General features: G+C 37.9%; 1 protein-coding gene across 1 annotated transcript in view; it reads left to right on the forward strand.

The window, feature by feature from the left end:
* RIMS1 (regulating synaptic membrane exocytosis 1) overlaps positions 1 to 17,578 on the forward strand; it is a 491,685-nt gene that overhangs the window by 262,621 nt on the left and 211,486 nt on the right. The window contains 2 exon segments of the mRNA XM_042939159.1: positions 3,642 to 3,982; positions 7,376 to 8,241. Of these exon segments, the coding sequence (XP_042795093.1) occupies positions 3,642 to 3,982; positions 7,376 to 8,241 (1,207 nt within the window).

Raw genomic sequence — 17,578 nt, forward strand, 5'->3', positions numbered from 1 at the left:
CTTAAGGATTCTCTAGATGGAATTTAAAATGCTATTAGTGCAAGAGTTCTGAATAAAATTTTCCAAGGGTGTCTGGTTGGCTCAGTCAGTTAAGCATCCGACTTCAGCTCAAGTCATGATCCCCCAGTTCATGAGTTTGAGCCCTGCATGGGGCTCTGTGCTGACAGCTCAGAGCCTGGGAGCCTGTTTGGATTCTGTGTGTGTGTCTCTCTCTCATTATGCCCCTCCTCCACTCGTGCTCTCTTTCTCAAAAATAAACACTTAGGAAAAATTTTAAAAATAAAAAATTTTTCCCATGTTCTTCATAATTCTGATGATGTATGGCATGGAGTTTCAGAAGCCATATTCTATCACAATAATCTTTCATTTAAGTTTGTGTTTGGTTGCTTAACATCTGTAAATTGTTAAGATAAGGTATTACACAGACTTTAGATTAGTTTGGAACACATCCCAGGGTACCTAATCAGGGTATAATCCTGCATGGTGCAGTCTTTAAATTTAAAAACATGTGTGTGTGTGTGTGTGTGTGTGTGTGTGTGTGTGTGTGTGTGTGTGTATTTTAAATAAATTGGGTTTGTTTTTTTTTTTTGGTAGAAATATTTGTATCTTGTCCTTAAAAAACAAAACAAAACAAAACAAGAAAGGCTCCCCATTTCACTTTTGGATTATTATCCCATTTTTTTTGTATTATCTATAGTTGAAGGCAAACATAATACTTGATGCTAAATTCAAAAAGAGACTTTGTAAACACACATAACTGTGTTGCTTCTTAGCAACGGTTTGGCTCATTTTTAAACATACCGAAATGTTTGACATGAACTGCGTTGAAAGGTACAATAACAAATGTTCCACTGTGTTGTCATCTATTTTCTTTACAACTTGTATAAACAGTTTCTTTTTTATTAGTGAGCTTTGTGGCAAGAGTAATTTATATAATGGTAGAGATTGGAAGATAGTATTTTAATAAAAAATATTTTGTTTTTTTATAGTTAGTTTTGCTTTCAGATTGGAGGATAGATTGACCACACTTACAATTAATTTTGAAATACAAATTTTAAAACGTGTACACAAGGAAATAAAACATAGGAAAAATTTGGACTTAAATGCTATTTTTCCTCTTAAAAATAGACAAAATTAATGAAATATCCAGACTTAAGTGAATAAGTAGTATTTTGAAAATATTAAAGTAGTTGCTTCTACTTACTAGCTGTAACCTTCTGAATCAATATGAAATGAAATTAAATGACTTTTAATATTTAATATTAATAATAATAATTTGGCAACAACCATAATTTGTCTGCTTTTATTACTCCTGTGGCAATTCTGCACATATTCAAGATTTGGAACCTGTCCAAATCTAGCGATTACTTTTAATTGGCCCATTTTTATAACACCTAAAAATATGAAACAATCAAAATAAGATTATTTTCTAGAAAATATTCAGATGTACAAAGAAGTGAAGAGTCTCCTTTACCCTTCTTTTTACCCATATTTAATGCTTCTTTCTGCCTCTTTTTTTTTTTTTTTAACTTCGTTTTGGAATTTTTATTTTAATTATATGTTTTATTGTGTTTTCTGTATGGTTTTAAAGGAAATTTATGTTTATCCTAAATATACTTTAATATTTTTTTAAAAAAACTTACTTTTGATGATGAATAATACTTGCTTACAGTGTAGTAAATACAAATTTATTGTCTACTTAGGTGATACAAAATAGTCTGAGATTCTTACCAATCTCTTTGAACTGCGTAATTTCATTCCTTCTCATTACTATTTTGTCAGCTGAAGAGGCAATTCATGAGGAAGTGCATCACCTGTCCCCCTCCAGGGTCTGGATAGAGGAGAATCAGTGTCACTGTGCATGTAGTCCTGGCCTTGGGGTATTGCCCCTTATAATTTTATCCTTGATAAGACTGTGTTCAACTGATCAGAACTTCTGAGGGACCTTATCATGACATAAAGATATTGTGATACACTGTGCACAATATAGTATTATTTGGGAAGCATTGTAAATTACAGATATGTTCCATATTTCCTTTATTTTGTTAAAGGCCTATGAAATGCACTATGTATCTTGTTTAACATCTTAGCATATGGGAATTCAACTAACTGCTTTTGTGAATCTAGTTTCATTTCATGACCTGCGGAACGGTAGAGGAATGAATTAAGCTTTGTCAATCTTGAGCTTTTTAGAGTAAACATCTCTAAGTCTTAGTTTTTCCTATATTATTAATTCATTTGAGTTTTCTTTCTTGGAAAGCAGCAGTTCTTAACAGTTCATCTATACTCTCTTCCTTGTTAAAAATATATAACTTCTCTCCCTTTTTTTCTTGTTCTCACTTTAGCTTGTATTTTATCTTATTTTATAACTACAGTTGTTTTTCTCCTATTCATTCAAATGTTTTCAGTGGTACATTTTCTTTTTGCCAACTAAATAAGGCTTTGTCTTTTACTATCTTAATAGTTAACTATTAGTTAACTGTTAACAGTTACCTGTTAATAGGTGACTGTCAACAGTTAACTGTTTCTCAATTACTATATCTGGAGTTTATTCACCCTTATGTGATATTTTTGAGTAATTGTTGACTGAATCAGTATTTGTGAAAACAAGGGCCTGAAGTTTGGTGAACAGTCTTTCCTGTGGGTGCGGTTTCTCGTACGAAGGAAAACTGAAGTGTGTTCAGAAGAAAGCAACTGAGGCAGGGAGGTGGAATTATACCACAAAGCAGAGGTACTGGTGATATTTGAAAAGAAAGCTCATGGGGCCATAGGCACCTATCTTGGCTCTGTGTCTACTATGTTTTGCTGCTATTGTTATTCATTACTTCTGTTACTATTGTTGTCCTCGTTGTTACATTCAATTTTAAATGTCACCAAGAGGAGAGCTGATATGTAGATTTATTTTAGGTGGTAATACATCTTATAATTTATCAGTGGATATGTTGCTAAATGACTGTTCCAAAATAGCTCCTCTAGTGGAAACTATGTCGGAGTAGTCACAAATGAATAAACCTAGCCCCAAATTTACTGCTTTAGTAAATATGTGTGTGGAAACTTTTATAGCATAATATCAACCTGAGGTTAGTTTATTACTAATAAACTAGAGAAGATATACAGCTTGACCTTTCCTTTTGTGCCTACCTTTTATTGTTTGTTCCTTATGAATATCTTTTAATATTGACTTTAATAATGCATAAAGTTTGAGAAGACCTATTTTCTAACTCCTTCAAGACATTGAGGTTCATGTACATAAATATTAATTCTATAGCTCCTTGCATTTTTCTAATCAATCAACTACCCTGCTTAGAACATTTTTACTAACAGATATTTTAAATGAAATTTCAGAGTCAGTCATATAAAACGTGAGGGATACATGGTAAAAGGAAAGTCAGAATCACGTGGTTAAGAACACCAAGAAAAAAACCCTACTCTGGAAACCTAGAGGTGCTTTGGTTTCAGGTGGGTGCCACTCTAGGCATTCATGTACTTAACTTGTGCAAGGATCATTTTCACAAGAAATTTGCAAGGATAAGTATAAAGATTACAACCATTCTTTTCCTTAAAAGATATTTTAATGTGATAAACATACATCATTTCCAAATGGCATAGAAAATTTATATTGTTCTCTCTTCTTCAAATAGGTTATGTGGGTATGCAATTTATGTCGAAAGCAACAAGAAATCTTAACCAAATCTGGGGCATGGTTCTTTGGAAGTGGCCCTCAGCAGCCAAGTCAGGATGGAACCCTAAGTGATACAGCTACAGGTGCTGGTTCTGAGGTACCAAGAGAAAAGAAAGCACGGCTCCAAGAAAGATCACGGTCTCAGACACCCCTGAGCACAGCAGCTGCCTCCTCCCAGGACACAGCGCCTCCCAGCGCACAGCCAGACAGGAGCAAAGGGGCGGAGTCCTCACAGCAAGCCCTTGGGCCCGAACAGAAGCAGGTTTCATCCAGGTCTAGAAGTGAACCTCCAAGAGAGAGGTAATAAATAGTTCATTAACCCTGTAAGCAAAAGACAAGATTTTATATTGAGAGCAAACCTATTTTCAGGAATTTAACTGCTATTAAGAGGAATATTTGGAGGTAGTACTTCTCAGGCCCCACTTGGAAGGTAACAACAGCCCTGAGGTGCTTTGTTTACCTCTAGAATGTGTCGTTCCTTAGGAGACCTTTATTGAAAAGCTTTTCTTTCCTAACATGCACGGATGTAAACAAGTCACTAACTTCCAACCTTGAATTCAGAAAAGTTCTTAGATCATTTATTTACTTATAAAACTAGCACTTTAATTTGAAAGTGTGCTCTGAGAGACTATGACCTGACACAGTGGAGGATGCACAGGTATATTAGCAAAGTCTTTTTGGAGGACATTTCTTTTATGCTGAGCTCTGACAAGTGACTAGGAATTAACCAGGTAAAGAATGGAATGAGTACTCCAGGTATATGCACAGGCATGTGGCCTGAAGAAACAAGTTCTCATGAGAGAACCTAAAGGATGCCCACTGCCAGGAATGTGAGTAGCAGAAGGGGAGGGCATGGTAGAGTGGGGGAGAGGTGGCTGGTTAGGTATCAGGGACCAAGTCATACTGGGCCTATTGGCCAAGTTACATTTTACCCTAGGAATAATGGAAAGCTACTGAGGGTTTTAAGCATGGGCTAACATGATCAGATAACTTACTTTAATTGATTCATTCCTTCATTCAAACAATGCATTTAAGATGAGACAGGATGCTACACACTGGGAGACCATGTTAACAAGGAGGACATAGCCCTGTTCATCATGAGATTGGTAGTTTGGAGCATCTCACATTCATTGAATGTAGTTATTAATCAATCCAGTAGCCATGTGTATACTATAAGCAAACACTGTGCTAGGAACCAGAGTATAAAGATGATTAGGACATGGTCCCTTTTCTGACAGATCCCAGGGAAATTACCACAGTCTATCCTAGAGGAGACAGACACTTGAGCAATTAACTGTACCAGAAAGCTTATTTGATCAAAGCTAGAAGATACATTGGGATCTAGAAGACACATAGTACTTTGGGAGTCACAGGACAGAGAAGGTGCCTTCTGAATTAAGCCTTCCAGGATACCCAGGAGTTGTAGGGTAGGCAGACAGGAAGGAGAGGACATTTCAGAAAGAGAGAATGGATGCACCTGAGCTATACAGAGAGAACACGCAAAGGACACTAGAGATACTTCAGTGAAGGTATAATGGATAGCTTTTGGTGACAAACTATTGTGGGTTAAGAAGAGACAAAAATATTGGAGATGCAATTTGGGATTGGTCAGAAAATGATACCTGTAAATAAGAGAATTTGGAGCTCTAAAGTTTCTAAAAGGAAAATATGAATCCTGTTTTTGACATATGGTAAAAACAAAAACAAAAAAAAAACAACAAAGAATTCAAGAATAAGAACCAACTTTTTGTTTTAAACTTTTAAATTAAATTTGAAGATTTATAGAGACAAATGCTACTGCTGATTATATAAATTACTTGTGATGATGTGACTACATAAGAAAATAGTGAGGATGTTGAGGGTATGGAAGGAAAAGAAGAGATGGGTGGCAACTTCAGGGAGATAAGGAGACCAAAAGAATGGCAGGCAGTCTGTTTAAAATTACTGAAGAATTCTTCATCAGGAGTTAGTGGAAATGGAATAATTAGAGGTAGAGGTGGGGAAACGCATACTCGGGGAAGCAAAAATCAGAGAGACTGCAGAACATCTTTCGTTTGTATGACACTTCATATAAAGCACTCTCCATAAAGCACTTTCACAGATGGCCTCTCCTTTAATGCTCATGTGAACTTTGCAAGGTAAGCATTATTTATCAGCTTTTCAAGGAAAAATTTATTCAATATAAACTTCTAACAAGATCAGCGATGCCTTAATGAGCTACTAAATATCTGTAGTGCAATCATCACACTTGTATGAAAACTGTATTTGATAATTAATACATGTTCCTATTAGACTCCTTACGTTGTAAACCTGCAGTGGCACCCTTGCAATTCCTCCCTCTTACAACAATCTCTTTCGCTTCAAAAGAACAATGTGCACTAAACGTCTTCAGCAGAATTTGCCATGCTATCTTGCTTACCTATGTCATTTGAAACCCTTTACTCTTTCTACTACTACTACTATTACTACTACTACTACTAGTACTAGCCCCTCCTCAAACTGACCCCACAGCATATCGTAGTAAATACTACTTTGGTGACCCACAATAGAAATTGCCCTTTTTCTCGTATTGTTTTTTTTATTTTTTTATTTTTATGCATGATGTCGGCTTTTGGACTTGAAATAAAAAAATGTTTCCTCTGGAAAGCCTTCTATGGGCCTCAGGGTTTCAAAAAAAAGAAGGCTTAGGTTGTTCCCACTTTAATTGCATGGTATATTGTATAGTGTCAGGGTGCTTAGACAAGGCCCTTACTTTTGATAAATTCTGGTATAGTTGCTGGAACTTTCCCAAATTAGGTGCACTCCAGTGTACAAGAAAGGACTGAAAGGGCAAATGAATGATATAGCTACAAGATTCAAAGGTCGCCAAACTCCTTTCCTTTCATCTTTGCAGTACCTTAAATGGGATGGAGAGAAGAGTAGAAACAAAACCATTTTTGTTTGTTTTTATTTTGGTGTTTTGTTTTTTTGTTTTTTGTTTTGTGGACTGTGTTCTAAAATGAGGGAGATGGAAAGGAAGAGGGGAAGAGAAGGAGGAAAACTGAATAATAATTTGAAACATTTCAATATTTCTATTGCCCAAGGAAGGTAAAATGAAGGCTAAAGTTCGGTCATTTTCTTTCCTAACCATCTCCCTTAAGTGTTTGGGTGCACATAAGCTTGTTAAAATTACCTTTTTCTACTATTAAAGAAGTGCTACTAGATTTGATTTTTGAAATGGGCATACTTGTATTTACATTTCTTCAAAAGCTTCTATTATAATAAAAGATTGCAGATAATGTATTGTCTAGATGTATATCAAGTATATATATTTAGAATTGAACTGATATGTGTATTCTTTTGCTACTATATTTTACATATTTTAGTTTTCATCTAAAACATTTTTAAGTCTTTCATTCACAAGCAGAAGTTAGCATAAAACGTGTTCATTTATTAATTTATTGGTGGTTTTAATTAATCTAGTTAATTTATAGGGAATTTTAAATGTGAAAACAACTTTTAAAGTTCCTTAGGCTGCTGTAATATAAAGGAGCTTTAGTTAGAAAGCTAATCAGATACACAGGTTTAATGTAGTTCTTTATCAAATCGTTTAATTAGACATCGGATTATAACGAATAATCTGGTCTTCATTTTTAGCTTTACTTTTAGCTTTACACATTGCTTTTCTTCTTGACGTTCCTTTGTGTATCACAGGAAGAAGACTCCAGGGCTCTCTGAGCAGAATGGCAAAGGAGCCCAGAAGAGCGAGCGGAAACGCGTGCCCAAGTCCTCAGTGCAGCCGGGAGAGGGGGCCGTGGAAGAACGCGAGCGGAAAGAAAGGCGGGAAAGTCGACGGCTTGAGAAAGGACGGTCACAGGACTACCCAGATGTGCCGGAAAAACGAGAGGATCGCAAAGCGGTGGACGATGAGAAGCAAAGGAAAGAGGAGGAGTACCAGACCCGGTACCGCAGCGATCCGAATCTGGCGCGGTACCCGGTGAAACCGCCGCCGGAGGAGCAGCAGATGCGCATGCACGCCCGGGTGTCTCGCGCGAGGCACGAGCGGCGCCACAGCGACGTGGCGCTCCCGCGCACTGAGGCAGGAGCTGCGCCGCCCGACGCCAAGGCCGGCAAGCGCGCACCGCCCCCCCCCAGGGCTTCGCCGCCGGAGTCGCCGCGGGCCTACTCTGCCGAGAGGACTGGGGAAGTCAGGACGCCGGGCGCCAAGCAGCTGGCGAACCACAGCCCGCCGGCACCCAGGCATGGGCCAGTCCCCGCAGAAGTCCTGGAGCCCAAAGCCCAGGAGCCCCTCAGGAAACAGAGCCGCCTGGACCCCAGCTCGGCCGTCCTCATCAGGAAGTCCAAGCGCGAGAAGGTGGAGACTATGCTGCGGAACGACTCTTTGAGTTCTGATCAGTCGGAGTCCGTGCGGCCTTCCCCGCCGAAGCCACACCGGTCCAAGAGAGGCGGCAAGAAGCGGCAGATGTCCGTGAGCAGCTCCGAGGAGGAGGGCGTATCCACGCCGGAGTACACCAGCTGCGAGGACGTGGAGCTGGAGAGCGAGAGCGTCAGCGAGAAAGGTAAGGGCTGCCCGCGTGGACCACGAGCACGGAAGTGTTTGGGGCTCAGAGGCGCGCGTGTGCAGGGGTAAAAAGTTTCAAGTGCCTTGAAACCTGCATGGTAATGCCTGTAGTTAACACTGCTGTATGGTATGTTAGAAAGTTGCTGAGACTAGATTCCAAACTCATCAGGAGGGAAAAACAAAAATTCTAGCTAGATGAGTAGATAGATGCTAACTATACTTATTTTGGTAATCGTTTGGCATTATGTATGTGAAATCATGTGGTGTACCTTAAACTTAATACGGAGTTGTATGTCAGTTATAGCTCCGTATTTCCATAGAAGTGGAGGGGAAAGTGCGACTTGGAGTGCTCACAGACATAGCTTCACAGGGGATAGAATAGAAGGTTTTAGCTTGCTCGCTTCCTTTGTTTCTTTTTGGTAGGATTTTGAAACATAATCACACGCTTCAAATTTGGGTTACAAGAGTTCTTAATGACTTGTGTTCTTGTCATTCTGGGAAATTCAGTGTGCAGTCTTGTGTTTTTAATTTATTATTTATGGGTGATTTGTCTGGGGGGAAAGCTTCTTTTCTAGAAAACCATAACTATTCCTGATAAAGGGGAATGTACCTCTTTATTTATTTATTTATTTATTTTTATTTATTTACTTAACATTTATTTATTTTTGAGAGGCAGAGACAGCGTGAGCAGGGGAGGGGCAGAGAGAGAGGGAGACACAGAATCTGAAGCAGGCTCCAGGCTCTGAGCTGTCAGCACAGAGCCCGACGCGGGGCTCGAACCCACCAACTGTGAGATCATAACCTGAGCCAAAATTGGATGCTTAACTGACTGGGCCACCCAGGTGCCCCAAATGTACCTCTATTTTTTTAATGCTTATTTATTTTGAGAGAGAGGCAGAGAGAGAGCACGAGATCCAGAATCCCAAGTAGGCTCTGTGTTGTCAACATAGAGCCTGATGCAAGGCTTGAACTCACCAACTGGTGACATCATGACCTGAGCCAAAATCAAGAGTCGGTTGCTTAATTGACTGAACCACCCAGAAGCCCCTACAAAACATTTTACAGTGTTGTGTGATACGCTGACTTTTTTTTTTCTGTCTTGTCCTGCACTGTGTACTATACCATAGTCACATGTAGCTATTTACATTAATTACAATTAAATAAGCTTAAAAATTCAGTTCCCCAGTCGCACTAAGCCACAGTTCAAGTGCTCAGGAGCAATCATCACAGAAAGTTCCTTTGGATAACATAATGCTGGTCTAGAAAATATTTCAGTTTAATGTTGAAATTATGTATTTGTTTTGAAGATTCACATCATTCTGCTGCTGTTCACTCAGATTTAAATTGGCTACAGTCCTAAATTTGATGGTGGTGATAATCATCCTTGTAGTTCTTCTTAGTTATATTTTGAGGTGACTATTTTTACAGTTTTTTGGCTTGTTTTATAGTTGCTAAATTATGTGCTAAATATTATAAATTTATAAAAAAGTAACTTTACCTCCTCATCTTCTCTATCTTCAGACTGCATGGCTGTGTCCTCTCCCCTTCTATGTCTTCTGTCTCCTTTCTCTCTCTGTCGTAGATAGGTAGGTAGGTAGGTAGGTAGATAGATATAAGTATAGATGTAGATATACATATATAAACACATGTATCCATCTATTTATCTGTGTGTCTAGATAAATAGATAGGTGAGTGGATGGATGGATGAATGGATATATGTATTTGGGAACAATTAAGAAAGTTTACTCTGGCATTATAATTATTGCATCTCAAGTTAAATAACTGTTTTTTGGACAGTGATTTTGGAAGAGATTATGTAGCAGAATGTGGATACCATGTTTTAAGTTTCAGGGTCAAGGGAAGACTGTCCCCATGAAATAAAATTTAAAGGGCAATGGGAGACAGAAATTAAAATATTCTATGTATATGGGATCATTTGGCTTTTTAGCACACTTTCTGATGACTTATGTTTGACTTAGAAGTCAACATGCATACACTTACGCATACTGTCTATATGGTCTTTTTAAAAGTCCCATGGTGAGTGTACTCTTGCTGCCTCTGTGACCGAATATTGTTTTGTGAGCACATATTTTATTTCCCTGAAATAATAAATTGTTAAATTAAAATGTAACTGGGTGTGCTTATTTGGTATGCAGATAGCTCTTAATGGATATATATGTATATGTATATGTATATGTATATGTATATGTATATTTTCCCATTTCTTAAAGAACTCTACATCAGCTTTTTCTGAGTATGTGTTTTAAATCACAATGGGCATAGAATCAGTCAGAATTGAATCTCACAATACCAACAGATTATGAAAGAAAAAAATGACAAGTGGCATGGGTAATTGCAAGGATGGAATTGGTGTAATGTGAGGAACTTATTGCCTCTGCATACTGTCTTCCTTCCTTAGGCATTATCATTCTGGGGACATTAGTTGACTATATACACTTCTGAAGTTGAGGTAAAATATCTTCTTCTGGGAACACAGGGGCATCACATGTGTATTTATCTGATTCAGACAACTCTGTTTTCTCTGATAATTAATCTGTTTTCAATAAATGTCTTGAAAATACACTCCAATCAAAATAGTTGTCTTATTCTAATAGTTTAACCAATCCCAACTAAGTGTTTGCCAAATGAAACAATAACTATAAAGAGCATACTTTTTTTTAGAATCAATGTAGCATAGAAATTTTCCTATTTCAAAGTGAATTAGAAATTCTGCTCTCTGTGCTATTAATGCCTTTGTTACCAAACCCCACTATTGTCTACTAAGGACGATCTAGGGAACTGGCCCTGATAATCTGCAGTATCCTGTGACTCTGCACAAGTTACTTAACTTTCATATGTCCTAGTTTTCTTATTGGCACAATGGAGCTAAGAGTATTTGTGTGGTATTATTATTGAGTGGTTTGATGAGATGGTGCATATAAAATAGGATACTAAATTAGCATTCTTCCTGTCTTGGTTTTGCTCGTGCTACCTATTCCATAGATATTTAATGTCACAATGAGTGTGAGAGCATCATTCATTTATATAACTGCAAAGAAAAGGTGTGAGAATTATATTTATGTCTTATAGGATCTAATGGGGTGAGAAGAATGATTTGGGAAGAGATTGCTTAGGAGAGTGGCTGCCATGTTGTGAGTTTCAGGGTCAAGGGAAGATTATCCCCATGGAATAAAATTTAAAGGGCAGGGGGAGACAGAAATTAAAATTGCATTTTAATTATAACCCATTATTTTGGGTTCTGGTCTCAGTTCCAATATGTGTGTGTGCAGCGGAGTGAGTTTCCACACCAACAAGCAATTCTCGTATGCCAGCAGGATGTCTGAGAATTCAACTTAATTCAATTCTGATATTACCTACCCAGAGATAGCATCAGATCCCACAGGTTAGTATCTCATTCCCAAAAGACTGACCTTCACTTCAGATGCCAGTCATAAGCCCGGGCTGTTACCAATGCTTCTGACCAACTGGCTGTAGATCACAGGTTCCCACAACTTCCTAATGGGTTTGATTAATTTGTTAGAACAGCCCACAGAACTTAGGAAATCCATTTACATACTAGATAATTGATTTATTATAAAATGATAGAACTCAGGAACAACCAGTTGCAAGAGATGCATAAAGCAAGTTCTGGGGAAAGGGTGTAGAGCTCCTATGCCCTCTCCAGGCATGCCACTCTCCCAGCACCTCCATATGTTCCCTACCTAGAAGCTCTCACAACCTAATACTTTTGGATTTTTATGGAGGCTTTATTACATAGGCAGGGTTGATCAAATCATTGGCCATTGGTAATTGGTTCAACTTCTAGTACTCCTCTGTCAGGAAGTCAGGGGGCTAGAACATAAAGTTTCAATCCGCCGATCACATGATTGATTCTCCAAGCAACCAGCACCCATCCTTAGGTGTGGTCCAAAAGTCACGTCTTTAACCTGACAAAAGATAGATACCTTTATGGCTTTCATCACTTTGGAAATTCCAAGGATTTTAGAAACTTTTTGCTAGAGAGGCACCTGGGTGGCTCAGTCAGTTGAACGTCTGACTCTTGATTTCAGCTCAGGCCATGATCTCACTGCACTGTTAGCCCAGAGCCTGATGTGGGGCTCAATCCCAAGAACTGTGAGATCAAGCCCTGCATCAGGCTTTATCCTAAGGTTATATAACCTGCTTGGGTTTCTCTGTCTCCCTCACTCTCTGCCCCTACCCCACTCATTCTGTCTCTCCCTCTCTCTCCCTCTCTCTTAAATAAATAAATAAATAAATAAATAAATAAATATCAAATGGAGGAAAACTGGAAAGCTTTCATACATTTTAAAGGGATAGCTGTTCTAAATGAAAGTAAGAATGAAGTTTTTGTATTTCCAAATCTTTCATTTTGATGTGAAATTGGATTCTTGAATTGGTTCACATCGTTTACAAACATGCTGTGGGCCAGCCAGACACATTTACTGGCTGCATCTAGCCCAGGGACCACCAGCTTTTTATCTCTGGACCTCCCTGGGGTCTGGGTTGTCTGTTGTCTATGCAGAGACTCTGAACCTCTCTTATGAAGGTCCAAAACTCTTAATACAAAGCAGTATTTAAGATTGCACATTTATATTTAGTCACAAAAATCTATGCACTGGGGTCTAGCATGCCCCTCATTTTAATACTGTTTCCTTTTTTTAAAAAAAAAATTTTTACTGTTTATTTATTTTTGGGAGAGAGAGAGAGACAGAGTGTGAGCAGGGGAGGAACAGAGAGGGAGACACAGAATCCGAAGCAGGCTGCAGGCTCTGAGCTGTCAGCACAGAGCCTGATGCAGGGCTCGAACCCACAAACTGTGAGATCATGACCTGAGCTGAAGTCGGACACCCAACCAACTGAGCCACCCAGACACCCCAGTACTGTTTACTTTAAATACTATTTCAGCTCCCCTGTTCAAAAATCTTGGGTTCAAGATCTTGGGCACCTGGGTGGCTCAGTCGGTTAAGTGTTCAACTTCATCTCTGGTTCGTGAAGTTCTGCAAATTCATCTTGCAGTTTGTGAGTTCGAGCCCCACGTCGGGCTCTGTGCTGGCAGCTCAGAGCCTGGAGCCTGCTTCAGATTCTGTGTCTCCCTCTCTCTCTGCCCCTCCCCTGCTCCCTCCCTCCCTCTCTCTCAAAAATAAATAAACATTAAAAAAATTTTTTTTTGTTCCTCAAGGAACTCAGTAGAGAGGCTTGAGAAATAAAGAGACAAAGATGGTGCCAATGTGGAGGAGAGAAATGGCACCAGTTCTGAGAAGAAACAAAGAAGTATTGCTGCCTTGATCAGGAGAGTAAGCTACTTACACTTACAAGGAATTTAAAGTATAAATCCTCAGACAGAACTAGTTAGAAGAAGAGCCTGGCATTGGATAACAGGATTTCCTTTTTTTATCCCCTTCTGCTTACTGACTTTGAAAAAACTCAGAAAATACAACACAAATTGATTGTGCCTGTGAACTTTGAAAGTACTCCGTGAATGGCTTCTGAGGTCAATTTGTATAATAAGGGCTTATTGGTTTGTTTGTAGCTATTACTGCTGGGTAGTATTTATCAGTCCTTTTAGGGGTATGTGATATCTGGTTTATTCTAAGAAATGATACCTGCAATGGTATCAAATAAGGCTATGTATCTTTAATTACAGGTATGAATTTTCCACCTAAAGACAAAGACAGTTTCCAGGGACCAGAGCATAGGTTTTAGGTGTTATGAATTATTGACTATTAAGTTTAGGTACATAGCAATTTAATCATTGAAGAATAAGGAAAAAGAATTGGAACCTTTGCAAAAATCAGGTACTAAATTCTGTAAATGAAAATGTAGTTCTCTATGTTATTCTTTAATCATTAAACTAAAAATATTGGGAGTATCCTCTTTTACCTCCAGCAATACAGTGCCTGCTGCTCACAGAGCTTTTAATTCTGGCCAGAAGTTATTGATTTACTTATGTTTTTTTGACAGCGAAGAATGCATTTTATATCCTTTTGATAGTCTTAAGAGTGCTTGCAATTAAATAACTTGGTCAGATTTATTCATGTATTAATTTATATGTAGTATTACATGAATATTGGATGATACACATGATACTAAACAAAGTATCTATAAGAACCTACTGCATTCCAGGCATACTGTGCTAGGTTCTAGAGGTACAGTGGCTAAGTAAATAAATACGCACATATACATAGCCATCGTTTCTGCCCTCATGACATTTTTTATTGGCTATTCAGAAGACTGATTGGAAAGTTTATAGAGAGATAGGATGCACCAAGATAAAATCAGGTTCTGTGGTAAGAATTTGGCTACATTAAAAAAAAATTATAACTTTAAAACAAATGCAACTTTAAAAGAGGTTCCTCTTCAAATGGCTGCCCAAACTTAAGCATTTATTTTTCTTATCCCATGAGATCCCACAAAAGTGAAGAAAAAGGAAGTGAGCTATGAGCACATGAGATGTTCTTGAGAAGATGGAAAGAAGAAAGTAGCCTACTTTTGGGCATAAGAGGTTTCCAAGTGAACAAGAGGATGTGGTGGTGGAGAAGACTGTTTGCTGTGAAGTGGCTTACAGAGACTTACGGCTCAGATACTAGGTTCCTTAGAGCAGGAAGTGAGAAGGAAAGCTTTAGACTGGCAGATTCATTCAACATATGTTGACAGAGTAGCCGTTTATTCTCCTTACTGTTCCCTTCTCCTCTTTACTTCCTTGTATACAACAAAAGCTACCCCACGTTTAATCCCTAGATAGAAATCAAGAAAAAAGTCCAGTGGACTGCCTGAGCAAAACTCAGATATTGGGGTTGTTGCACCCCCACCTTTATAGCTTAATGCTGAGTTGCACACATTGTTTACCCTAAAGTGAAGGTTATTAGCTCTCGAACATTCATTCACAGATGTTAGAGACACTGTTAGTGTCCATTTGAATGGCATTGATAAGAAGACTTACATGGAAATTTGTACCAGCTACACACAGAAATCCAGCCAGTACTCAATTTTTTTTTCTTTTTCAAGTTTTTATTTAAATTCTTTTTTTTCATGTTTATTTATTTATTTTGAGAGAGAGAGAGAGAGAGAGAGAGAGAGAAACTTAAGCAAGCTCTGCACTGTCAGCACAGAGCCCTACATGGACTCAATCTCCCAAACTGAAATCATGACCTGAGCTGAAATCCAGAGTCAAACTCTTAACTAACTGAGATACCCAGGCACCCCTACAAGTTTTTATTTAAATTCTATTTAGTTAACATAGTGTAAAATTAGTTTCAGGTATAGAATTGAGTGATTTCTCACTTACATACAACATCCAATGTCATCACAAGTGCTCTCCTTAATACCCATCATTTAACCGATCCCCCTGCCCACCTCCCCTCCAGAAACCCTCAGTTCGTTCTCTGTAGTTAAGAGTCTGTTTTATGCTTTGCCTCTCTTTCCCCCCATGTTCGTCTGTTATATTTCTTAAATTCCACATATAAGTGAAGTCATATATGGTATTTGTCTTTCTCTGACTGACTTCTCTTAGCATAATACTCTCTAGGACCATCCATGTCATTGTAAATGTTAAGATTTCTTCTTTTGGGGGGCTGAGTAATATTCCATTGTATATATACACCACAACTTCTTTATTCATCATTCGATTGACATTCGGGCTCTTTCCATAATTTGGCTGTTGTTGATAATGCTGCTATAAACATCAAGGTGCATATATCCCTTTGAATCAGTATTTTTGTATCCTTTGGGTAAATACCTAGTGGTGCAGCCAGTACTCAATCTTAAATATGAATGAACAACAAAGGCTACAAACTACGAAGAACGCCAGCAAGAGGCACTAGAAAAGATCAAGATAAACAAGTAGACCTTAGAAGTAAGAAGTAATTCAAGAGCAAAAAACATAGTACAAAATGCTACATTCCTGGTTACCTTTGATACATTCTGAAATGTCTAAGCCCCATCCCCAGGGCAACTTCCCCACCCAAACACACAGATATACTCTGTGTAAAATATTTTTTGAAAAGTTAAAGTTATTAACCAAGCTTAAAAAGAAAGCTGTGGCTACCAAAACCCATAACACTAAAGCACTTGGGCACAAATACTTGACAAAATATAAGACTATATGACTGGACTCAGGATCACAAACTTGCCTCAGGTATGAGTTAATTATCCTAACCAGGAAGTAAAATAATCTTATCTGATACATTAAAATAAAAGCTATTGTAAAGGCTATAAACTCTTTTTGGTCCAAAAGAGGTAAATGTGAAACTGACCCATGAGGAAATATATTGGAGCCCAGAGGATGAGCCCAGAGATCATAATTTGAAACATAGGAGGAAGTTCAACAACATTAAAGATGCGAAGGAAAAAGGGAAAATATCTATAAGCTTTTGGAAGTTAAAATAAACCAGCTCATATACACAAGAAGAGTTAGACTGCTCTTACACTTCCTATTAGCAGTGGATTCTAGACTACAGTTGTTCAATGTTTCTCAAGTATGGAAGAACAAAACCATTTTGAAATACAGTTCTGTGTACATCTAAACCCTCAATCAACTCCAGGTTCTCAGAAAACCTACTTTGTAGTCTCCTTCCGAGAAAATTATTTAAAGATGTATCACTCAAGAAAACAGAATAATAATCAAGAAAGTGGGACAAATGGGAAACAAGAAAAACTGAATCAAGAATCCAGTGCAAAGAAATCCCTGAATGACATTATGTGCAGAAAGCAATATGTACAAATTAAAACTGGAAATCACTTCCAGGAAGTTCCAAGAAGAAAATCTTTGTTAAGAAGAATGTCATGGATTCTAAGAAATATCCAATGACTAATGAATTACATGGCATTATTGACTGAATAAGGAAAGGCTGTCTCTTTTTTTCAACAATAAAAAGGAACACTGAGAAAACAAAAACAAAAACAACCACTATTAAGGAAAATCAAGTTTCAAATATGAGGCAAACAAAAGCGTGACATTATTTTATTAATTGAAATAGCCCATTCAACTATTAGCCTAGGCACATTTTTCTCTGAGTGAACAAGAAGCCTGGCAGTTCATCCCTAGAAAAGGAAATTTAATTTTTGCATATCATTTTTGCTTGGTTCTGGAATACTTATATGTAATAATATTGTAAGTGCCACTTACTGTTTTTCAGGTTTTAGAATGAACTCCCTTGCTCATTTAATACTTATATATGTTTACATAATTGAATATAAATATTTTGTCCATGTCAAAATAAAGGTAAAACGGGCCAATATGGGGGTGAGAGGATTTGGGCAGGGAAGAAGTGCAGGTAAGCACATGAATATTCTCATCTAAAATGGTCAAAAGTTAA

This window comes from Panthera leo, chromosome B2 (genome assembly GCF_018350215.1).
Source record: "Panthera leo isolate Ple1 chromosome B2, P.leo_Ple1_pat1.1, whole genome shotgun sequence".
NCBI classification, from domain to species: Eukaryota; Metazoa; Chordata; class Mammalia; order Carnivora; family Felidae; genus Panthera; species Panthera leo.